This window comes from Hesperophylax consimilis, chromosome 13, assembly GCF_061612785.1.
Source record: "Hesperophylax consimilis isolate HC1 chromosome 13, BYU_Hcon_1.0, whole genome shotgun sequence".
NCBI classification, from domain to species: Eukaryota; Metazoa; Arthropoda; class Insecta; order Trichoptera; family Limnephilidae; genus Hesperophylax; species Hesperophylax consimilis.
The window spans coordinates 18225048-18251359 of NC_142848.1; the positions used below are offsets into that span (position 1 = coordinate 18225048).

The 26312-nt window shown below is 33.4% G+C and overlaps 1 protein-coding gene across 4 annotated transcripts in view; it reads left to right on the forward strand.

Annotated features, from left to right (window-relative positions):
• Positions 1 to 26312, forward strand: part of LOC149418536 (neurotrimin-like) — a 205770-nt gene that overhangs the window by 178429 nt on the left and 1029 nt on the right. For all 4 annotated transcript variants that reach the window (XM_089638555.1, XM_089638558.1, XM_089638556.1 and 1 more), the window contains one exon: positions 18178 to 18346. In XM_089638555.1, coding sequence (XP_089494681.1) covers positions 18178 to 18346 — 169 coding nt within the window. The remainder of the gene's footprint in view (positions 1 to 18177; positions 18347 to 26312) is intronic.

Genomic DNA, 26312 nt, shown 5'->3' on the forward strand with positions numbered 1-26312 from the left:
AGCGCAACATATTTTATAGCAAACGCAGAACAGTTTTTTCTAAATCCATTCAAATTATCGACGAAAATGTCCACTTCAGCACACTCTATATTATCATTTAGTCTAAAAATTTGGGTTAGAGGGCTAAAATAGGCGATATTATTTTTTAATATATTCAGGTGAAACATGCTATGACGTCTTAAACAATGGAAATTAAGAACATTTATTTCAATATTATCTAAGACATAATGCAGTATCAAGATGGCCGTGAATTATTCCGTGTAAACATATTAGATCAGTCAGTTGCCTTTTAATTTTATGTGTATAAATCTTGAAGTATTCAAGACGTACGTCGTATGATCCAAGATGGTTATGCAGACCACATTTAAAACATTAGTCTTTTTTAACCGAATTGTTTTGTAATTTCGTATTTAAGCACAATTTTCGGATTATAAATTGTGCTTCCAAATTTAAGTTGACTTCTAATTAAGGCATTGTAAAAGGGTTAAAATTAATTGAGGGTCTTTGAAAGGTTTACATATTCTATGAATGAACCCCATCATTTTAAGTGATTTGATCTTAATGTCATTAATGTTTACATCAAATATGAATTTAAAATCAAGACTGATTCCTGTATCTCTTATGGAAGACACTTTTTAAGAATAGAATTATTAATAACAAAGGAAAAATCTTTTATATTCTATTTCTAGTAAAGTTTAAAAGGTAAAGGTAGTTGATGATCGGAAATGGACTTAATGTTACGAAATATTTTAAGATTACATTCGAATATAATGCCGGTTGGATTGCGAAGCCGTTTTCAGATATCTTCAGTGGCGGAAATCAAATAAATAAAATCTTCAACGATTATTAATGTCCTGTCATTTATATCGTAAAATTTATTGATTTTTTAACGATTGGCGATTGGATAACTACATGAATATTTGCATACTCGCATTATTTAAATTTTCTGGGGATTGGCGTATTATTAAAATGAACGAATAAAAAAATTTAAGGAAGATTTGAGGAAATTTAAGGAAGGGTGGAGTTACAACACAAATGTTTTTATTTATTTTTTAATGATAAGCTAATGTTTATAAGACAATAATGTATAGGATAAAGGATAACGAATGATTATAAGCAATAATTAGTCGCCTGAAATATCAATACAAAAAGAAAATAAAGTTGGTTGTTTACAGGTGGAAAAAATATAATTGGCAGTAATTGTTGATTGGGGTACTAGTACATATTGAGTCATTTGGCGGGTTGGAAATAAGCCGACATAGCTCAGGGGTTTCAGAGCACCTGACCGAACATCAGAAGGCACGGGTTCAATTCCTGTTGGCGGCATTTATTTTTACTCGGGAGATATTTTCAATTTGTATTGATATTTCAGGCGACTAATTATTGCTTATAAAAATGTTTTTTATAAAAAAAGTTGAAAATTGGTTGATCCTATTTTTAGGTGATCAGTGATTTTCCATACGCTCTCCAATTTGTTCCTCTATTTCCAAACTGTAAGAGGCTTTTCTTGTGTGAAATAGAATATTCTATTTCTTCATATGTTGGGTTTATTGTATCATAGTAAATATAATGAAAGCAGACTCGAATCATGAGGTGGGTATAACATAAAGGTGTATGAGAAGTATATTGTGAACGTGTCTTAGTCGGGGTTGCTAGGATCAAGGGAAGTATTTTCTCCGTAATTCTGAGAATGTGGGAAATTTCCACCCTGTAAAACGTGAGCTTAATAAACAAATTTGTATTATTTAGTGTGTTAATACAAACGTTTGGGACCACTTTGATGTTTTAATTAAAGTTTTATATTTGCGTCAAAGATATGCATGTAAATTTTATGAAGTAATAAATGATTTTTTTATTATTATTCGTTTGTATTTTTATAAACTTCCGATTTTACTGTCCGGGTTAAATCTTCCCCAAAGGAAAAACTAAACCCTTCCACACACTTTTCCACAAATGATCATCTAGTCAATCAACATTATGTAAGTGCATTATATAAGTAAAATAAATACAAAACAATACAAGAACAACACGTCAACTCACCAGAGATCAAATGGGAAAATAATTCACCGACTCCAGATATTTTCATATCAGAGGGTTCGGCTCGGTAGAACTTCTAACAGGGCCTATAAATCCTACTGATCCCTCAATATAAATATTTAAAAATCTTTCGTTATCCTACATGTATTCAAAATGACCGACTTTTGCATCTTTATGTATAAATTTTTTGATAGATCTAATACGCCTAAATGTTTAATGAGAGAGCTAGGTATAATGCCAGTAGCCGAAATAACGAATGGTAATATTTTTATAGTCTGAGAATGTCAAATTCTTTTTATTTCATTTCCTAAATCTGTGTATTTTCTTATTTTTTCATTAACAGATGTTTCAATATTAAAATATCATAGTATTATTATCAAATTTACAAAAAACAGTTTATTATTAAACAAGTTCTGCTGTGTAATTATTATTACCCAATGAAGGCATTATCAAACTGTCAATATATTAAACACAGTTTTATAATACCTTCAGTGGGCGAAACAGCTGTCACGCTTATACACTATTGAATATATAAAAGAAAAATCAAAAATCAGAATGGAGTTCTACAATTTAAACTTGATAACAATAAAAAGCTAAATGTAATAACAAAATTTATAAATTTTAATTGTGTTTTGGTAATACTCGACTTCAAACGTCTTCTTCATATTTGACGATAAAAAAATATAAAATTACCTATAACTTGGTAAGTTTTTAGATTCTCACGGCCAAAAGCATTTTTGTTGTTTGTTTTTGGGGTGCTATGCCGTGTTGCGCTAACTCCTTCTTTAGCCGACGTTTCGGACAGCGTTGCAGTGTCCATCATCAGGATTACAGGAGTACACATCTTCGGATCTACCGGATCTGCCCTGATGATGGACACTGCAACGCTCTCCGAAACGTCGGCTAAAGAAGGAGTTAGCGCAAAACGGCATAACACCCCCAAAACAAACAACAAAAATTACCTATAACTTATTCATTTACATCTTTGAGCTTCAAATTGATAAAAATTGAGCTTTATTTTTATAATACGTTTAAAATAAAAATAATCAGCACAAAAGCATCTAATACAAAACACAATGCAGCAATATAACAGTGAAACCAAATAAAAAAGAACTTTAATAAAAAATATAAACATTATAGTAGCTTAAAAGCTTAGCTAACCAATATGCAGATGTAGCAGATATTTACGGAAGAGCATATTAAATATTTTTTAAAGCTACTTAATCCACGAAATATTTTTAACGCTACCTTCAGAGCCAGAAAGTTAGTAGATGGTTTCGTTGCTTGTGTGGCACGTAGCACCGTTTTGTTGAAATTAAACGTTGTCGTTAATTAATACCATCTAATTCCGGAGATAAAAAATCATTAATCGTCTCTCGATAGCGCAATCCATTCACCGTAACTGTTGCTCTAGCCTCATTTTCGAAAAAGTGAGGTCCAATGACTTCGCCGGACCATAAACTGTACCAAACAGTCACAAGTTGAGGATAGAGAGGCTTTTCAACAATAATTCTTGGGTTTTCCGAGCCCCAGATGCGACAATTTTGCTTGTTGACGAAGCCACCGAGGTGGAAATGGACCTCATCTCTCAAGATGATTTGCATTTGATTCACTCGAGTGAATTTTAATAATTTCAATGCGTTGTTGAAGCGTGTATCGTTCCATTTTTATTAATGGCGTAGTTTTATATTGTCAAATGTCAAAAAATGACAGCTTCAAAAGTAACATCTACCGAAATAGCGGGATATTCAAAATAACACCTCTTATTGGAAAATCCTATATTATCACAGTAAAAGACTGAAAGCTGTAGAAATGAGATCCCTGAGGCGTATGTGCTGTAAAACCAAGTATAATCGTGTGAGAAATGTTGAGATCCGCAAAGAATGCAAGGCTGATGCAAGCGTAATGAGTAAGATTAAGAAAGGGACGCTTAGATGGTTTGGGCATGAAGAACCGAATGAGAGAAGAAAGGAGTGTAAGGATGACGAATTTGTGAAAGTTAGCAGAATTCGGGTACGCCTGAGGAAGACATGGCACGATCAAGTTAATCAGATACTTGAGTCCAGCTGATGTATGAATGTCAATGAGGCAAGGAGTGTGCGCCAAGACCGTCCCTTTTGCCTATCCCTGCAGGGAAACGGCGTAATGGTTTGTTAGTTAGTATAGTTAAAATAAGTCGAAGTATTCTAGATTTATTCCACTTTATACTATTCGACTTAAAATTATAGAAATATTCAATTTTACTTAAAATTATGTGTAAATCTATATATTTTTGTATGTAACATATTATTTTATAAATATATTACATGTAGTGTCAATATTGTACTGCCTGTAATATTGAATTGTAACTGCCCGGAGTCAGTGACACTATTGCATTCCCATTTCGAATATATGGTGAGGCAGAAGCGAATGAGGATGAGAAGATAGGGAAGAGAAATTTTTTTATCAGGCTATTTTGATATTGCTATTTCGATTCTGTGTGTGGTTTTTTTATCAGGTGAAAGTGTCTACCAATCCAGAATGGAGTTTCTTTGTGAAATAACCTCTTTGAAAACAAGGAATAAACGGTATGGCATTTTGTTAAACTTTTCTACAGATTAGCGACTATTCAAAAATTCTGGGTAAGCATGACTTTGTGCTCTTTCGCAAATAAAGTAATACAAAGTGTATTTGCGGTATATTTCATATTGCCAAACACCCTCAATATCGCTCTGTTTATAAGACCAGCATTCAGAATTGGAATGTTGCTTGAAATAGCTTTACCCATTGTTTAGTGACCAGATATCCTAATATCCTTCCTCTCCCCACTCCTTTGAGCCTTACAACATACCCGATTGAGGATTCTTTAGTCACAGTGGCTCTGGGCAGGTAAGACAGCACTCAAGTAATGCAATAATGAACTATTGGTATATATAACTAAACATTCAGTGGTCACCAGTCACCCCTTTTCATTCTGATCAATAGAAAACAAAGTATAAATGATACAGCATATTGTTGAACCTTTTTACAGTTCATTGACTATTTGAAAGCTCCGTCTAGATTTACAATCTACAAAAACCACAAAAAGAAAAAATCTGCAAACATTAATTTCATGTTCGAAAGTTTTCAATAATTATAAAAACAAACAAAACGTTTTTCTATTTATAAAAGCATGGATTATTGTTTAAATCAAATTTGATACCAAAGTTCTACAGTTACTTTTTCAGGCGTAACAGTTGTTTGTTCTTCTGGAGCATTTTCATATCTAACATGTAAGTAAATGAAAAAAAAGTAGTAACTCACTAAATTGTGTAAATTTTTAAGTGATTGAATTAACATTAAAATGAAAATCTAGCTAATCTTCAATAATAGTCCAACGTACCCAATTCAATATGATCTTAAAGGCTACCTTCTAAGTGATTGACATCACGTAATTATATAAAATAATATATAAGTGTCTAACTGGAATAACCCAGCAAAAACACTTCGTTTATCATACCTTATCTTGGGGTTAGCGAAATACTCGCCAATAACAAAAAATCAATAATTACCAAAAATATAATAATCACTTTCCCAGATCTGGAATGGACATATTAATGACTCCATTCAAATTCTTTTTTCAATTATTAAATACGTTTTTAACCCGTCGCGCGTCGCCGGATCACTTAGTGCCGTTTACGTTACGCAACATCAGTAGCTGTTGAGTCAGGTTGTGCCATATATAATATGTGCCACCAAATTACACGTTCAACCAAAACTATGAAATTCGTTCATTCTTCTTTCCTATTATGGTCAGACATGCATGTTATTGTATAAACAGTTTTATAAAAGATTCAATACCATTCTCAATTTGGGAGACGGTTATGGTTACCACTGACCAGGGAACCATTCATTGGATAACCAACACCTCTGTCATATGTATCCCCAAAGGTTCGTTACGTTTGGTAACTTAGCAGAGGTAGTCTGGGTTCATGGAGTGAATATTGTCTATGTCTTGGCGGCGGATGGGTCTGCCTACCTAATGTGTAGCGGGCCGAATTTGGAGAGACTGGTTGAGGGAGATATGTTTACCTCTCCAGCAAGACTCTCTCAACCCATCGTTTTGAACTGCAGTGGCAGGGATGTCTGTCACTCCTGGACACACCGACACCCAGATTCCTACCCACCACTCATACATTTTTCATTCCTAGATCTTCCTCTCTCTCCTTTCATTTAAAAAAACCCTCCACACATTTCATCCAAAGATGACATAGGCCCTGAGGAAAATGAATGTAAAAAAAACTTTACTTTGCATTTAAAAGTTCACACAAAAAAAACATCGAAATTATTTGAAATTGAAGCCGAGCGGTAATGTTTTTAAATAAATCTTAAAATTATACTTTGTAACTAACGTGGTAATAGCCTCGAGGAAATAGATTTTTTGCTCGAAAAACGGGCGAGATTTGAAGTTAATGACTTCAATACGATTTTAAATCAAATGACATCACAATATTTGTCAATCTTTGCACGTGCTTTGCAATGATGCTGCAATCGGTTTATCATGAAGTCGGAGGCAATTTAAAGTGTTGGTTTTTTAATGATTCTTTAAAATTGATCCACATTTTACACAATATAATTTCCTTCATTGTTTTAAAAATAGGAACTGGCATATGTATTCTGAAAATTATCAAATTATTAAAATAATCTTTTCTAATCCAGACGAGCTATAAAATACCCATGAAATATACACTATCTGTATGGCACGATTTTTAATAACGTTCTGTTACCTATAAATTTACGTGTCAAGTTATCTTTACTGCTCATTTTCCGTGTAAACTAGTTTAGATGGAGGTGAGTTCTACAGTTTATGTTTCGTGTAAAATTTAGCACAGTAAATAAATGAACAAAACATATTTTCACAATACAGAAAAATACATTATGATTATACTGGTTTTCAACAAACATGAATAATTATATGCATTTATGAATGTACAATGTACATACTTACTTTATATTTTGCTTTATTTACAATATTAGGTGTTATTATTTGGATTTGACGTTAATCTTAGTATTAGCATTTGATTTTTATTTTTTTGTAAATAGTTATGCTATTATCCATGTATTATGTTACACTTACAAACATAAATTATCAATTTCCTCTGTGAAAGTCCGATAGGGCGTTAATGAATAATAAATAAATAAATAAACAAATACCGAAATTTAAAGCTGCTTTTGGACAAAGTAACTTCAAATACCCCTACGCTAAGCTTTATAATTCACTTCCAACAACAATTTAAAAAAAGATAATGCGAATGATTTCTAAAAACAGTTCAAAACCAGGATTTAAGAAATCAAAAAGAGGAATTAGAGAACTTTTAAAACATGTCAGAGGATCTGAAAGAAGCAAACAGACAATACTTAAGTAAAATCTATTCCGCCTCTGCACAAGAATCCTTTGTGAGGAGAATTAAGAAAAATATTGTTAATTATCTTTTAACCCTAGTTTATTTTTGTGTGTAAAAAATATATTTTTATGTGTATTAAAATTAAATAAAAAATATTGTTTTGTCTATAAAATAACCGTTTGTTTCTGTATTTTCTCCATTGTAAAATAAATAAAAAAACATTTATTTTTACTACTTGTATATTTGAAATGCTTTATATTTTTGATTCTGAAGTAATTAAATCTCTCAGTTTTCATCTTGGTAAGTCAAGTTACATTCCTTGATTTTCAGAGGTAATAACTAATTGTAGTTTACAATAATGATTACGTATTTAGAATGGATTTTTTGTTAAAAAACGATCGGACATAAATATACTTACGTACGTTTTCTTCTACTCTTATGCCAATACTCTGTGGCACCAACAAAGAAAATACGAAGCGTAATTTCAACGATACGATTTTCTTAACTCATTTACTAGATAAGAAAATGATTAGGCTACTGTTGATTAAAAAATTGCACTGCTTCTTAGATCTCAGCGATGAAGTGGGTGGCGCTGCGAGATATTTAATCAAATTAAGCAACTTTGTCAACTTCAAAGTGACTCTCTCCTCTATACCAACCCGCGCGGTAACTTCAAACCCCGACCTTAACGCCGGGAATATCACGGTTACGGTAAATTAACCCCACGGTACAGTGTTAACAAGGCCACAAGAATAATATTGCTCAAACAATAATAATATAATAAAGTGTTAAATTATCCTTTCTGCCTACAGGCGCTGGTAAACACCTTCCACATTTGGCTTGATTTCATTTTATTCCGTTTTTAAGCGTTTTTCGTTTGCTCCTGGAAGCCAAGTATAACTAATTGTATCAAGTTAACAATACAACAATAAACAGTGTATACCACGATATTTGCTCTACCGATAAAATCATAAAATCTATATTTAAAACCGTCATATTGAAAATTAAATGTATTGGAGGTGATTCCTTGGGTCACATTTAGTGTACAAACTTCAAACTTGGTTATAATTCATTAATTCTACAGCGATTACAAGTGTCTTAATTTTCGATCAAGTGACATTTGACAGTGACAGTTCAATCCAGTGTTTATCTGTGCTAAGAACTGTGACTGCTTATAGCAAAACTTTTACTGCCTATTACAAATAACGTAAAATAACAGTGAAACATCATCAACATATCATACATCATCAACATGAATAATACCTGTCAAAAATGTTCCGAACCAACACTTTCAGACGAGTCTATTTTTGTGTGCGTAACCTGCAAGGAGACATTCCATCTGCAATGTGGAGGTGTGACGGAAAGTACCTACCGTCGACTCTCTAAGGAGCGGCGTGCCCTCATAAAATGTAAACAATGCATTTGTGTCACACCGACTGTCAAACCCAGTGGCAGTTCACTTATTGATAGTGAACTACTCGCCAAACTACTCGAACAAAACACGCAAATTCTTGCCACTCTAGCGGGGATGAGCAAGCAATATGAGGACATTCTTCTTCGCGTCCACGAGCTTGAGGACACTAATAACAAGCTTGAGAAAAAGAACACCGGCCTCGAAGCAAGAATTGAAGTATTAGAAAACCAAATGGAGCAAATAGACAGGCTAAATAGGTCTAAAAACGCTGAAATCAGGGGGATCCCGGAAAATAATGGGGAAAACTTAAATAACCTCATATTCAACATCCAAAAAACTACTAATTCAAACGTGGAAATGAACAGGATTGACGCAGCTTACCGCATCTCCCAAAAAATACCTAAAGACCAATGTAGGCCCATAATCATATCATTTAAAACCAGTATTGACCGTGATGTTTTCCTGTCAGACATAAAAAAGTTCAACAAACAAGCTAACAATAGAGAGGAAAAACTCAACACCACCCTCGTCGGAATTGCAGGACCTCGCTCTCACATATACGTCTCGGAACACCTGACGTTTCGTGCGAAACACTTGTGGTTCCTTGCACGTAAGGCTACACGGGAAAAATTATATAAATTCGCCTGGACCCGTGGAGGGCAAGTGTACGTCCGTAGAGATATTGGAACACCAGTCATTATTATCAATGACAAAAACAAACACATCTTATCTCACACACCCAATAACTTGTAAAAGAACTGTAACTATTGTATTTATGTTGATAAAATATTTTTTACTTTACTCAAAATTCATTAACATCACTATTTTAACTATTAATCTCAACCTATTATATGAAACAGAAGGGCACAGGTATATGGTTACAGGGGAATTTAAATTATTTAATTTGTATTTCTCTAGTTTTCTTTTATCTCTTTACCCAAACACTACATTTAGTTTTAGCAGTAACCAATATAAATCATGTACTATGTATCTTCAATTCATAGTTACACTATATACCTGCTATAATTATGTAAAATACTTACAACAACTAAATCCCTATAACACCTGTGTACTTTACATGCTTATGCTTATGTTTTATTTTCTCTATATACTTATGTTCTATATGCTTTATATGCTTATGCTTTATATGCTCGTGATATATACTCGCAACAACTATATGCATACTCTGTATACTTATGCCAATGTTATGCATACTTTTCACGCTTATGTTAAATATCCGCAACAACCAAATCCATATATCACTGGTATACTTTATATGCTTATGTTTTATTTTCTTTATATGCTTATGTTTTTTAATCTCTTTAAGCTCATGTTTTATTTTCTCTTTATGCTTATATTTTATATTATTTATATGCTTATGTTATGTATTATTTATATGCTCATGTTATACATTCGCAACAGATATAAGTACACTTTATTCACTAATAGACACTATACCGATATAATTATAATAACGGAGCGTAATTCTTTTAATTTAATTCTTCATAGTTTTGGCAAGCTTATGGATGTATGTGCTATCAATTGCTCTAAATGAATTAAAATTAATTTTTAATGGATGATTTTATAGCTAGCCAAATAGAAAATTTCTACAGAATCCATGAATACGAATGTGCAAGCACAGAGACATGTAATGAATTTTTCCCACACAAATTTAACGGTTTATTCATATTACACCAAAATATTCGTAGTATGTTTCAAAATTTTGATGAATTTATTATTAAAATCAATAATCTAATATTACAACCAGACTGTATAATATTAACAGAGACATTTACAAATGATGAGTCACCAGCTTTTCAACTTCCTAACTATACATACATCCCAACTAAAATAAATATCAATAAAAATAGTGGAATCGCAATATTCGTTCACACCAAATTCAGTATTGTCACGACTTTAGAACACCCAATATTACTGACTAACTGTATTCAAATCGAAATTAAACTCGATAAATATATTTACCACATAATTGCCATTTACAGAACACACGAATCAAATATTTCACATTTTATAACTCAACTGAAAAATATATTACTACCGCTTAAAAATAAAACCTGTTTTATCGCGGGTGATTTTAATATTAACATTAACGAAAAATCAGAAAATATTTTCAAAAATGAGTTCCTAAATTGTATGACTGAATTAGATTTTAAATCATGCATAAATAAAAATACTAGAGAAATGCACGGACAAAAATCGTCTTGCTTAGATCATATTTGGATAAACATAAAATTACAAAACCTATATAAAATCAAAACAATGATTTGGCAAACGAATATTACTGACCACCACACTTGCTTATTATTGTATAATAATGAAATAAAATCACAAATTAAGGCTCCAATTACTATTAAAAAAACCACAAATATTGCCACTTTAGAGAAGAAATTGAAAGCAGAAACTTGGTGTACGATACTACAATCTAACGATGTCGAACAATGCTCAAATATGTTTGAAAAACAAATTATGGATCATATTGAAACCTCCACAACAGAGGTCTCATTATACACGAATTCAAAATTCAGACGTATAAAACCTTGGATCACTTGTGGCCTAATAAAATCTATCAGAGAAAAAGAAAGGCTATATAAAAATACAATTAAAAATCCACACGATGAAAATGCTAAGATAGTTCTCAAAAAATATAGAAATAAATTAACAGCTTTAATTAAAAAAAGTAAAGACGACTCCTTTAAAAAAATAATCTCTACTTCAGAAAACAATCTAAAAGTTATTTGGAAAACGGTAAATTATGCAATTGAAAATAAGAAAAAAAATAATTCTATAAAATATTTAAAACATGAAAATAATATCATAGATGTATCCAAAGACCCAAAACTAACAGCAAACATTTTTAATTCTTATTTCTCTAAAGTAGGAAACAATCTCGCTGATAAAATCACTAAATCTGTACACACACCAAAAACTATAACAACTAATACCCAAAAACAAAATACACTATCCACTTTTAAAAAAACTACCGAAACTGAAATACAACTTGTAATAGAAAGCATGAAAGACGGATCCTCTCCAGGTTTTGACCACATTTCTGTGAAAATTCTTAAAGAAATGAAAATGTATCTACTGAAACCACTAAACCACCTTATCAATCTCAGTCTGACTAAAGGCATATTCCCAACAAATTATAAAAAATCTATAATATCCCCTATCTTTAAAACCGGCGACCCGCAAAATGTTTCAAATTATCGACCGATATCACTAATATCGAATATAGCAAAAATATTTGAAAAGATTGTGAAAAAAAGGGTTGTTGATTTTCTAGAAAACAATAAAATATTACATTCCAATCAATTCGGATTCTTAAAAACAAAAAGCACACAAGATGCAATAGCAAATGTAACATCATTTATATACTCTGCACTTGACGAAGGAAATAAATGCGCAGGAATATTCATAGACCTAAGAAAAGCATTCGATAGTATCTCACACGCAAAGCTTATCAAAAAACTGAAATTAAATAACATCAATGATAAAGCCGTCCAATGGATAGAAAGTTATTTGAACAATCGTGCACAATTTGTTAAAATAAATGACCAAACTAGCGACCAAGAAACATCAAATTTTGGTATCCCACAGGGCACCGTGCTTGGACCAATATTGTTCATTTTGTATGTAAACGACATATTTATTCAACCATTGCATGGCCAAATTATCTCTTACGCTGATGATACAGTCCTTATAATAAAAGAAAAAACTTGGGAAAAAATTAATCTAAAAGCTACAGAAGACATAAATAATCTAAAAATATGGTTTGACAATAACCTCTTGTCGTTAAATAGTGATAAAACATATGTCATTCCTTTCGAAATTAACACTAACATTGTACCTCCAAATCTTCAAATATTCTTACATAATCATTCTCTCGCACAACACGATACTAATCACTGCCAACAAAAATGTTCACTTCTGAAAATAGCGGATAAAATTACATATCTTGGAATAATCATAGATAAAAACCTAAAATGGAAAGATCACATCGACCATACAATAAAAAGAGTTAGGAAGTTAATTCATATATTCTTACGAATACGAAACTTCTTATCAACGAAAAACCTATACTCAATATACTACGCATTAGTACAGTCTATTCTTCAGTATGCCATTATCAGTTGGGGAGCAGCTTACAAAACTAATCTGACCCCCATAGAAATTGTTCAAAAACTAATAATAAAAATTATACTAAAAAAACCTCCAGACTTCCCAACTGACAGCATATTCGAAGAATTCAAAGTTCCAACATTTAAAAACTTATTTATAAAAAATTCAATTATACAAATTATAAAAGAAAAAGATAAATACGCATTCATAACTGAAAATCGTACTAGACTTAAACATGTATTTGTGTGCCCCAAATTAAACACTTCTTTTGCACAACACCATTATACTCACCAAGGAAAATTCTTTTTCAATAACCTACCAATAGAAATCAGAAGCATTAGGAACAAAATTCAATTGTTGAACTCCATCAAAAAGTATTTTAGAGAATGTCACACTAAAAATCTTACTTGTTTTTCTTCTTACTGAATACATATATGTTTACATATTTTAGTTAACGGGTCTGATTGCCATGTGTCTATATTACCTACACATACATATATATTGAAATACATGATTATAGTAAATAGTAATTGTAATTATATGAAATGTATTAACTGTATTAACTGCATTGTATTAACTGTACACGTGACTTTATTTGTACATAATATGTGAAATGTTAACTCTTCTTCCATCCACAAGCTAAGGCTTTTAATGGAAGACCAGTAAAATTATAATATATTATGTTGTTTATTGCATTAAATAAAAAAATAAATAAAAAATAACATTTATGCCTGAATTAAAAATCCTGGTGTGATCAGTACAGTCAGGACTTGGCCTAGTAGGCGAGTGATTCAAGCGAGATAGTGGATAGAAGCAAGACCCAATGACTCGGTCGAGTAAGTATCGAGAAATATTAAAGGGTGTTCGTCTGTTGTTAATAGAACTTTAAACTAATCTTAATGAACTGATTCTCGCCCACTGTTTCTTCTACATGTGATCACCTCTACTCTCCAATAAGTTTCTCGATCGGGAAATAGCAAAAGAGAAATAAGGAAGAATGAAATATTTGACCGAGCACTCGAGAGGTGTAATTCAGGCATAACAGGTGAAGGAATAATGAACTGTTTTTTTTGTAATGAAATTTGAAAATTTGACACACTTACTTAACTTGGTGGGCATACTATTTTTTTTAAATGTGAATACTGCTCCCAGATGTCCCAAGTCAGGGGTATTATGCCATCACCAACGAGGGTAGGAATAATCTGGCTATTCAGATGTAGTCACTAAACGACGAAAATCATTTCCAGCAACGTTTGTATCCTTAATGACGTTATTTTACCGGTGCGATACTATGAACAGATTATAGATAGAAGTATAATGATTAGAAAGTAAACATAAAATAAAATAAAATACTTTTTGTTTTAAAACCACGACTTTTTAATAATTTTTAGAACCGACCGGTTTCGCTTTATTCAAGCATCTTCAGGGTAGAAATTATTACTAGTAATAAGATGTACCCTGAAGATGCTTGAGTGAAGCGAAACCGGTCGGTTCTAAAAATTATTATAAACTTGTGGTTTTTAAACAAAAGTATTTTATTTTATTTTATTAAATATGTCAAACCACAGAGTGATTGCTTTCTACAATAATATAGAAAGTAAACAATTGTCACCAGTTACCGGCTCCACCAGAAGTAGAGAATAACTGATCTTACTTTGGATATACGGCCCGATAACACACTTCTCTCGGTTTATTAAAACGTGCTAACGTTCCGTTGAAATAAAGTAAATAAATCTCATTAATATTTATTGAAGGTAAACATTTGTTTATAAGACAAGGTTTTATGCAAAGCACAAAGGATAACACAATATTATAGTAGCACAGTGGTTCCGTGCACCTGACCGGCAATTAGAAGGTGCGGGTTAATTCCCGTCGGCGACATTTATTTTTTCAATTTATAGTTGTGTTTCAGGCTTATAATTATTGCTTACAATAATTTTTTAAATAAATCTCTTTAGTTAAACATACGTAAATTTAAAAAATTATTTATTGAAATTATTAAGAAAGGATACACATTGATTATAAATGTCACATGGCATCTATATTTAACTAGTGGAGTCAGTGGAGAAATATACTCGGGTCCAACTGGGGGGCTAGTATATTTACATATTTCAAAAAAAACAATAATGGTGTATGTACAAAATAGTAGGTATATCGAGTTATGAAATTTTCACCAGAGTATTTTCTTAAATATTAATAATACTGGACAGTAAATAAATGACAGAATAGCAAAAGAATATATCTGAAAATCATCGGAAAAATATCTGTCTTTTGCTTTTAGATAAAACGTAACAATAGTTTTTTATTAAGTTTTGGAATAGCTTTTTCACTTTTAATTATTGCATCCGGTAAATCGTTAAATAGCTTTGGGCCCAAGTACTCGCACTGGTGTTGTGACGCTGTTGTGTTGCATTTAGATACATACGAGTATATATATTATATTCCCTGATCTTCTAGGTCCTACAATTTGCGTTGAGGACAGTTTGGATTCTTTAAAAACTTTTAAATTTAATTTTGTGATAATTTCAACAACAGTTATTTATTTGTAATATATCGCTCATTAGTCATCCTTTTGATCAACGGAGGATTTTAACGTCTCCCAGGGGCTGAAAAAAGGTGATGGCTTAGTTCCCACTCTTTTCAATATTGTTCTGGAGCACGTCGTGAGGAAGACAATGATTGCTACCGACTCAAACATCTGCTACAAAAGCAATTAAATAGTTGGATATGCAGACGACCTTAACATTGTCGGAAGATCCTTACAGGCTGTAAGAGAGGTGTTTGACCCTTTGGAGACTGCAGCAAGAGAGGTGGGCGCGCAAATCAATGAAAACTAAAATCATGATGCAAACCAGAACCCCACACCGCAGAATAAAAGATAAAGTGAATTTTAAAAACTCCTATAACTTTGAAGTGGTCGAAGAGTTTGCCTACCTGGGCTCCATAATAACGCAGGACAACGAAGACCCAGTAGAAGTAAGAAAGCGCATCACAGCCGCTAACAACACTTACTTCGCGTTGCTGCCAGTGTTCAAATCCCGAAACGTCCATAGGAAAACCAAAATAATCCTGTATAAAACAATTATTAGAACGGTCTTGGCCTATGGATGTGAGGCGGGAACACTGACAGCAAAGTCTGCGGAACGGCTGGACACCTTCGAAAGAAAGGTACTTCGAAGAATCTTAGGAGCGGTGCGAGAGGGAGAGGCATGGAGAACCCGCCACAATAAGGAGCTATATGACATATACCAAGCTCCCAGACTCTCTACTTATTTACGGCTCCAAAGACTAAGATGGGCCGGACATGTGCACCGAATGCCAAGCACACGTGTACCAAAGAAGGTTCTAACAGGACACCCGGGAGGCAAACGAAAGGCGGGCAGACCTAGGCTGAGATGGGAGGACGATGTCAGGAAAGATGCCAGAGGACTACTCCATGTTGCAGATTGGAAGACGACGGCCGAGAACAGAGGGCGGTGGAGGCTCATGTTAAAGGAGGCCAAGGCTCGAAATGGGCTGTAGCGCCATTGAAGAAGAAGAAGAAGTCATCCTTTTGATATGTCATTAAATACAACATTACAACAAAATCTCATTGACAAAAAGTGTTAAATTTCACTCTGATAAGATAAATTTTTTTTCAAAAGTTTTACAACCGGTAGGACCTTAAATTTATCAAAAAGTTCACTGGTTGGAAAGAATTATTCAAAAACTACGTTACCTTGAAAATATAGTTTATTTACCCGCTTTTGTGAATTATGTTTGGAGGACTACTAAATTCATCTCGCATATTAACATGCTTTAACATAATACATGCTAATATGTTTTATAGTGTACTGAAGTGACATTCAGTCACGCGAAGAATTTACTTCTACGTTCGCGCTTTCAACTTTTTCGTATGGGGATCCAAGTCCTCAAAGCAAAATAACATGAGACTAAATAAGTTAAGAGCTGATTACGTCTAATGAAAATTTCCGGCACTTTATGAAGGCGTGGGGCGTTCGTTAGAGTTAGTTTATGTTGACGTTTATTTAATATGGGAAAACATGACGAGACTTCTGAAGAAACTTTCAATTTATGGAGCTTTTGCAAATTTATTTACGTGCGTTGTTTTGCTACGAGTAATGCAATTATTCATTGGAAGCTCATAGAGATCTGAAAATGGTAATTTTCTGTACAAAATACCTCACAATGTTACCACCCAATATTTCTCGACGGTGAAAATATTTGCCCTAGAAGCAATTATGCTTTCAAACCTATTCTAAAGTTGAAAACATATTAAATTATGAATAGATAGTTTTATATGATTGTAAGGCAGAAAAATAAAACTTTATAACTCAACACACCTTTAAAAAGTGATATAAAGTCATTGAAGGTGATAAAAAAATCTAACATATAAATCTTACCCACTTTACCTATTTAATCTAGTTTTTGTTTCATCACTTTATATCACCTTTTAAATGTGTGTAGAATTGTCATTGATTGTCATTAATTGTCATGAGTTATCCGGTCTCCCACTGCCTTCTACCTGCTTATCCTGTACATGATGCAATATGGAGATTTTTAGCTATATGCAACTTTAAGCCTGTAATTGTATTTATTTGCCTTCCCCAGGATATAAAATACCCCGCATTGAGGTGAGCGTCATCACAGAGAAGGGTGACATCACAACCTCCTACCTTCTGATTCAATCTATGATACGGAGAAAGAGACACTTTAGCTATCTGCAACTTAAAGCGTCTAATTGTATTTATTTGTCTTTCCCAGGATATAAACTACCCCGCGTTGCGGTGAGCGTCATCACAGACAAGGGTGACATCACAACCTCCTACCTTCTGATTCAATCTATGATACGGAGAAAGAGACACTTTAGCTATCTGCAACTTAAAGCGTCTAATTGTATTTATTTGTCTTCCCCAGGATATAAACTACCCCGCGTTGGGGTGAGCGTCTTCACAGAGAAGGGTGACATCACAACCTCCTACCTTCTGATTCAATCTATGATAGGGAGAAAGAGACACTTTAGCTATCTGCAACTTAAAGCGTCTAATTGTATTTATTTGTCTTCCCCAGGATATAAACTACCCCGCGTTGGGGTGAGCGTCATCACAGAGAAGGGTGACATCACAACCTCCTACCTTCTGATTCAATCTATGATACGGAGAAAGAGACACTTTAGCTATCTGCAACTTTAAGCGTCTAATTGTATTTATTTGTCTTCCCCAGGATATAAACTACGACTCGCCCCGCGGTGGGGTGAGCGTCATCACAGAGAAGGGTGACATCACAACCTCCTACCTTCTGATCCAGCGTGCGCGCGGCCCCGATTCGGGCAAGTACACATGCAGTCCATCCAACGCCAACCCACGCACGGTCGTGGTCCATGTGCTCAATGGTAAGGCTTTAATCATTAGCCTCATTAAATACACGTTTGTAATCTCGTGGCACCTCATCATCATAATGAATGGCAGAGATAGAAAGTTGACCATTGCTGTAAAAATTATATCCTGAGTCGTTTGCTAAATTTGTTTTGAAACCTTGAAATTTAGAAATAATGTAAATAATAAACTCGAAGATAATTAGAAAAAAAAAGTTTTTAAATTAATCAGATTAATAGTGTCTGTAATTTGGATGAAGTAAAGAATGGAATGTATGAAGCACACGTATTATAACGCCCATGTTGAGGAATTTTGTTGTACCTCGTTCCCTTTCCTGCAACATTGGATAGTCAGCGATGGTGCTAATGCAAATCTTTTACTTTCTAGTAAGTAAGCTCAGGAATCGATGGTTAAAGTCAGTCGGGTATGTCATATCTTACACCAGAACCAACACAATCCAGGCCAGAACAATACATCAAGTTGAAATCGTTATAAAATGTTTTAATGAAGGAGTGAATGAATAAAGATAATGGCATATAAATGTGTAAAACCCAAGCGACGTTCGGGATTCAGCTAGTCTTATAAATAATATGAATGAGCGGTTATCACTCCTCAACCCAGGCCTGGAAACTCAGGGTTTAGAGGTCTGGGTTGAGGAGTGATGATGTTACATCCACAAATATTTTTTTATCACATTTCATAATTCTTGAAAAAGACTACTGCAGGTCATTTTTGAGTTATTTCATTTAATCAGGGTACAATAATGAAGATTAGTCGATTTCTACAAATACAAGACTAATCAATTCTATTGATTGGACCTCCGGTGTATTTGCTTTGTGCGGGTTAGTGTCGGTCTAACACAGACTTCGCACAATCTACGTCGGCCGCCATACAAACAACCGATGTTCTACGCCACACCCAACCCCTATTTGTTCCTGAAACGCATCCATCCCTCTAATACACTCAAAACACGGGGGTGTGAAACCGGGCGATAGGGGTGGGCATATATCCAGCATGTCAATATAAGCTGAATACCTTTGTTGGCCGGAACGTGATCAAATTATGTAGGGGTTGGATGTATAATACATAGTATAAAGGGTGTCCCAAAACTCAACTTTATCTTCTGGAGGCCAACTCACGACCGACCAGAATATCATAAAATGACTGTAATAAAAGGTCGTTAGTTTTCGAGATATTGGCACTTTTATGAGTTCGTGAAAATCTAAACATTACAGTTTCAGTTTTTCAGGTGTCACAGCTACTAAATTTCATATTCAAATAGTCTATTTTAAATTCTTCACCCCTGAATAGCTTTGCCATTGATCGCAGTGCAAAATAAATTTAATTTTAGCTATATCTTGGAAAATATAAATAAAATTTGTTTGTCCAGTTCGACTTATATTTACTTGATTATTGAAGACGATATTAGCGATTAATGAATGAAAATTTGAAACAGAAAAATCAGAAAAAGATAAGTCCTAGATGTGACCGTATCTTTTTCTGTTTCAAATTTTCGTTTAGAAATCGCTAATATTTTCTTCAATAATTAAATATTACAATTTGAGGTTTTACTCATTAAGTTATTCCAAAAATAAAATATTCATCCAAGACTTGTAGAAAAAGTCAAGAGATGTCGCACATTAAAATAAAAATAGTATATATTTATCCAAGACACTGTCTAGATTGCATTTAGTTCGAGTTGAATCTTAGGTATGATCGTTGAGCAATCATACCTAAAGATAGCAGCCAATAAAAATGTGCGGTGAGAAATGAAGACAATATTGTTAGCTCTTGTGATTATGATTGTTCTTTAACTGTATCACTTTAAGTGTGATACAGTTAAATATGGTCGAAGGTCCCATTAGCTCAGTTGGTAGTGCGGCGCCCCGGTAAAGCAAGGGTCCTGGGTTCATGTCCTAGATGTGACGGTACCTTTTTTTCTGATTTTTATTTTTCAAATTTTCGTTTAATAATCGCTTATATTGTCTTCAATAATTAAATATTATAATTTGAGGTTTTACTCAGTAAGTTATTCCAAAAATAAAATAAATATATATATTTTTTTAGCTAACTTCGACTCCTCATACCATATAAAAAATTTAAAACGATCAAACACTTTAAAATGCTCTAAGCTCTTGGCAAATCATTTTTAAAATATGCTCATTTTATGTAGTTTATAAAACGGTATAAAATTTGCCACTTTATTAAAAAATATACTGCAAAAGGGGCTGTAATTGGGATTAGTCGTGGCACTCGAAAAACTGATCTCAGGTGTCGCGCAATTCATATATGTAAGTGTCAATTTTTCAATAACTAACAACTTTTTACTAAAATCACAATATTATGATGTTCCGGTCTGTCATGAATTGACCTATCAGTAGTCCAAAAGATAACGTTGAGTTTTGAGACATCCTGTGTATGAAAAAAACGTGCGAAATTGGAAGAATCTTTTTTGGTGTAAACGATTTTTTTTTTCTTATTTGAAATCGAATGTAATAACATAATATAACACGATATCGTTCAAGTTTAATGCCAGGAGCATTTTCATAAAAATGAGTCGTTTGTAAGCTCGTTTTGTATAATATATAAAACGGCAAGCATCTGAAATAAGGATGGCATTAATTTTTTCTACCTCGTTTAATTTTTAAAGTATTTAAGTAAGACTTGCATTAAAAAAGTTAATCTAAATACCTAGCTATTTTTTCAAGTGTTTCCTTGGTGGAAGGCCGCACGTAAGAACGGCCAAAGAAAATTACTGCGCCAAACAGGTAAAAGCACTGTCTTCAAACTAATCATAAATACATTTGAAACTTTCTATATAAACCAGTTCAAAATGAACTAAAATAATTTATTGTGTGAACGCAACCCGATAGTATGCACATGCGTTCAAATTCGAGTTATTTATCGCGATGCCAATATTGCTTAGTTGCTCCTGATTCACTGTCTATTTTTCGCGAAGCCAATATAACTTAATTGCTCCTGATTCACCGTCTATTTTTCGCGATGCCAATATTACTTAGTTGTTCCTGATTCACTGTCTATTTTTCGCGATGCCAATATTACTCAGTTGCTCCTGATTCACTGTCTATTTTTCGCGAAGCCAATATAACTTAATTGATCCTGATTCACTGTCTATTTTTCGCGATGCCAACACTACTTAGTTGCTCCTGATTCACTGTATATTTTTCGCGAAGCCAATATAACTTAATTGCTCCTGATTCACTGTCTATTTTTCGCGATCCCAATATTACTTAGTTGCTCCTGATTCACTGTCTATTTTTCGCGATGCCAATATTACTTAGTTGCTCCTGATTCACTGTCTATTTTTCGCGATGCCAATATTACTTAGTTGCTCCTGATTCACTGTCTATTTTTCGCGATGCCAATATTACTTAGTTGCTCCTGATTCACTGTCTATTTTTCGCGATGCCAACACTACTTAATTGCTCCTGATTCACTGTCTATTTTTCGCAATGGCAATATTACTTAGTTGCTCCTGATTCACTGTCTATTTTTCGCAATGCCAATATTACTTAGTTGCTCCTGACTCACTGTCTATTTTTCGCGATGCCAATATTACTTCTCTCGATTTACTGGCTCGTCCTATTTTAAAATGAGAAAATTATTGAAGCGTCAGGTTTGTACTTTAATATGCAATTAATTTTAACGTAATATAGATATAATATATGTTTTGTCGAACAATATTTTTGCAAAAAAAAAATTGAAATGATTACTACAGCTAGTGTTTCAAAAAGAGTTTTTCAATACATTTTCTTACTACTTTGAAGAAATATCTTATTGGTTATATAAAAAAGGTTAAATATATATTATAATTTTTTGTTAATATTTTATGAGTAAAACCTCAAATTGTAATATTTAATTATTGAAGACAATATTAACGCTTCTTAAACGAAAATTTTAAACAGAAAAATCTATACATATACGGTCACATCTAGGACTCTCTCACTCAATCAGAGTTTTTACTCATTAAGTTATTTCAAAAATTAAATATTCATCCTAGACTTGCAGAAAAAGTCAATTGAACCGAGCCAAAAATTACGGGGAAGGACCGAAGAAACTGCAATTGGCGTTTCGCTCCATTTGCAGTTGCTTTGTTCCTTTCCCATAAGTTGAGGTTCAGTTCGGCAGTTCGGCTCGCGTACGTATACGTAGCATAAAATAAAAATATGTTTGGTGTCGTAAATTGATCATTCGGTTTTGTGTGAGCCGTCGAAATAAGAATTAATGAAACCAATTTTAAACATTTAAATTATATCGGTAAGCCATTTTCGTTTCCGAACACAACTGCGGATAGCCAACGAACACACGATAGTTCGCGAATTATTTATTTAGTCAACGTGAATTGTTGTTATGAGTTTGATCTATAGTCGTGCTTGTGAACGAAAACACGTCACCGAGAAAATCGATAAAACCTTATGGACGTGTTCGTTCTAGGGGGCAATGCCTGCAAACGATAGTTTGTCGAATCTATTCTGTGTAATTGTCGATACGACCGCGCTAGATCTCAGCTTGTGCACGGCTGATGTATTATTATTGACTTCCAGACGAAAGTGTGCTTCTAAGAAGCAGGGTTTAATACAAATAACTATTAGAATACATGTGGAGCACAAATGTTAACTTCAACTGTGTAAATTACACATTGCAAGTGTGACTACTGAGTTGACTAGTGACACGTTTGGCCTGAGGTTCCCAGACACGTTGATAAAGCCTTTGACTCAAAGCAATAACGAGCGTTTGATAGGTTCCATCAATAGACGAATTGCAGTCAAGTCAATGCCATATACAGTACACGCCGGCTCTGGTGGGACAAATCAAATACAAGCAGTGGTGATGGGTACATACAGACCCACCTAAAAACACAAGCAGCGCTGATGGGTACACATAAAAATCGAACTTAACCCTTAAATGCATGATTTATTTATTTTTCTGGAAAAAAAATATTTTGTAGATATTTTCATGCATATGCAAGTAAATATAAAGAATTTATTTTTTTTGTAATTTTTTAATGATATTTGATTAAAAAAATTGTTGCAGATTTACAACACCGTGTATTTAATAAAAATTAATATTAACAATATACGTACGAAAAAAAAAATAAAAAACCTAAAAATAATTCTCAAAATAAATAAGTGTACCGGGAAAATACGAGTTATTACATATAAGTATTGTATTAGTATTTACTTAAGAAAATCAAAATAATAAGAGCAAAACAAAACTGTAATTCTAACCTCCAACCAATTTTCGAGAGTCTTCAGTTTGTTAAAGAAAAAGTAACATTTGACATTCGCGAAAGAAAAAAAAGGTGATGCCACTCGATAAAATATATTACCGTGAACTTGAAAATTTTAAAACGGCATGCATTTAGTATACACCAAAGAGTTAAAGGTGGTTTGAACGGTATGTTGCAGTTTTGAAAAAGTATGCATTTAAGGGTAAGGTACTTTTCGTGCCATTTTTACTACAGGTATCTTTAATTTTTAAATTTGATCTCGTTCAATTCCTCTTAAATATCCCTTGCGTTTTCTATGGAATAATTGTTAAGTGTGTGTTTTATTTGGGTATATTTAAGTGATCAAGACTAGTAGTAAAGCACATGTTCTAGTAATCCATTTTGTAGCCGGGAGCATTGAAAATATGTCACCATCATGCGCATTAGGCGTTAATCATTTGCTACTTGAATATTGGTCGCTGGTACAATAAATTCTTTATCATGTTCAAAAGGTCGGCCCTGGAACGGTCTACCGTCTTTTGTATTCGCCTATTTTACTTTTTCATTAATCTAAATTAAGTTCGAGGCTTTGTTTTGGACTCATTTGGTGGTGCCCAGATGATTATCTTGATCGCTCTGACAGTCATCTATATATAGGAAGGGTGATAATAATTATTCATTGTGGCTTATCATCGCACTGACATTGTTCAATGTCGGGTGAGATTGTCGCCACGTGTATATTCTGCGTCTAGTTAACTAATGGTAGGGTTTGTTATTGTTCTCAGTTGCCCCTTGCTACGACGCGATGGTCCGTCACTATTAAGCAGTCTCTAGGTTATAAAATCTGGGTTTCTTTTAGCCCGTATTCACTCAACTTCAAAAGTTCCCTTCGCTAAATCAAATTAAAATACAATGACGATAATGGAAACCTTATGTTCATCGAAAACTTGTAAAACATTCATAGGTATAATTCATTGAAATTTCTCCGAAACAGGAACGGTGCTCGCCAATGCCTCATAAAATCTTCAGTGAGATGGCGCCACTTTAGTTTGCAGTTCGCATACTGATCATTCCAGTGGGTAGAAATAGATTGGCAATATTTTTAGTGAACTACCCATTTTTGTGAATACAAGCCGCCACTGGTCAAAACCCATGTTCACTCCTTCCTCTCCTCAAAAAGACCCTCTACACAGTTTTATCAAATAAATACAAATATTGGTTAAGAGTGCGCGCGTGTCTCAGTGGCCCATTCGCACATGTAAAACAAAGTAGGTATGTAGGTATAATGCAAAATAAACAATTCAAAAGCGATTTTGTTTATAGTTTTTAGTATTTTCACATTGTAATAAAACCTATTTGTAAGCCTCCCTCATCAAAGGGCGACGGTCAGCAATACCATAAAATGAGTTACCCACGCGTTATATTTAATGGAATACGTTTGGCAGTCGCACTTAAGCACGTTTTCCATATCTGGATGACCAAGTTTATCCAACGTTCGTTTTCCATTTGTTCTTTCTTTCCCTTCAAAACTGTGGCACGAAAACATAACACAATACTATTTTTTAAATTCTTGCGTGACCTTCTCATAAAACAAACTCACCTGGGATACTAAATATCTTCGGCCACACTTCAACGCCTACGCTTCGACACCTACGATTAAACGCTCGCTATGGGGTATGTTAACAAATGAGAGATATGTACTATATGTTTGTGTTATTCAGATAATAATAAAACAGCTGTTACCGGAACCCGGGTTCGCCTACAAATGTTTGCCGGTGTGACGATACAAACAACCTCAGTAAAATGTTAAATTTTCATTACTCTCTTGATTTTCTTCTACGGTAAAAATATCCTATCATTACGACGACAATTTATTTGACGCAAATAATTCGAGGCACATAACGAAAAAAAAACTGAGTATACAAACTTTAAGAATGGGTCGTTTCACAGAATTTTCAAGTTCTGTGAAAGTTCATTTCAGGTTCTATTATTATTTCAGTTCTGTCAAGTAACTGAACTAAAATGATATAATAATAGAACTTGAATAGGACTCTCACGGAACCCGAAAATGTACATTGAAATTTGAGGAATTGTTCAAATCCTATGAAACAACTCATCCTAGGTCATTTTAAAAATTGGAAAAAATACTGCTTCTAGAATAAGGTAGAAACCAAAAATATTATAATACATTACCTTTAAGTAGAAAAAATGAGGGGATCCTGCTGTAAGTAGATCCGTTTTGTAGGTAGGTAAGTAATTGTGAAGGATGTTACCGACTCGCGTTGTGCCCGCTGTTTAATAATAATAATTGTTCATGGCACATTTCCGTAGTTTCTATCATCTATGGTTATATAATATTAAACTGTAAAATGGGGGACTTACTACATTTAAAGCATCCAGTGAGGCTCACATTGTCAAATAATAATTCATATTATAAAAAGAGTATAATAAATAATAAAAATATTAAAAAAACATTTTTTTACGATACATCTATTTTCAAATATCTTTTAAAATATAAAAAAAAACTTTCACTGAGAATTGATCCTTCCTCTCAGTAATTGGAGTCAGTAGCTCTACCATCTGAGCCAAATCCCGATTGGATGAGACCGACATTTATTGCAGTAGTGAAATTCAAATAGGCATATTTAAAATTTATTTCCTAAATGGATTGGAACTTCGTGGTGTAGTATTTTTTTAAATTGTTTTGAGGGGTTAATATCAGGCCTGTCCTTTATTTTTGAATGCCGGATTTA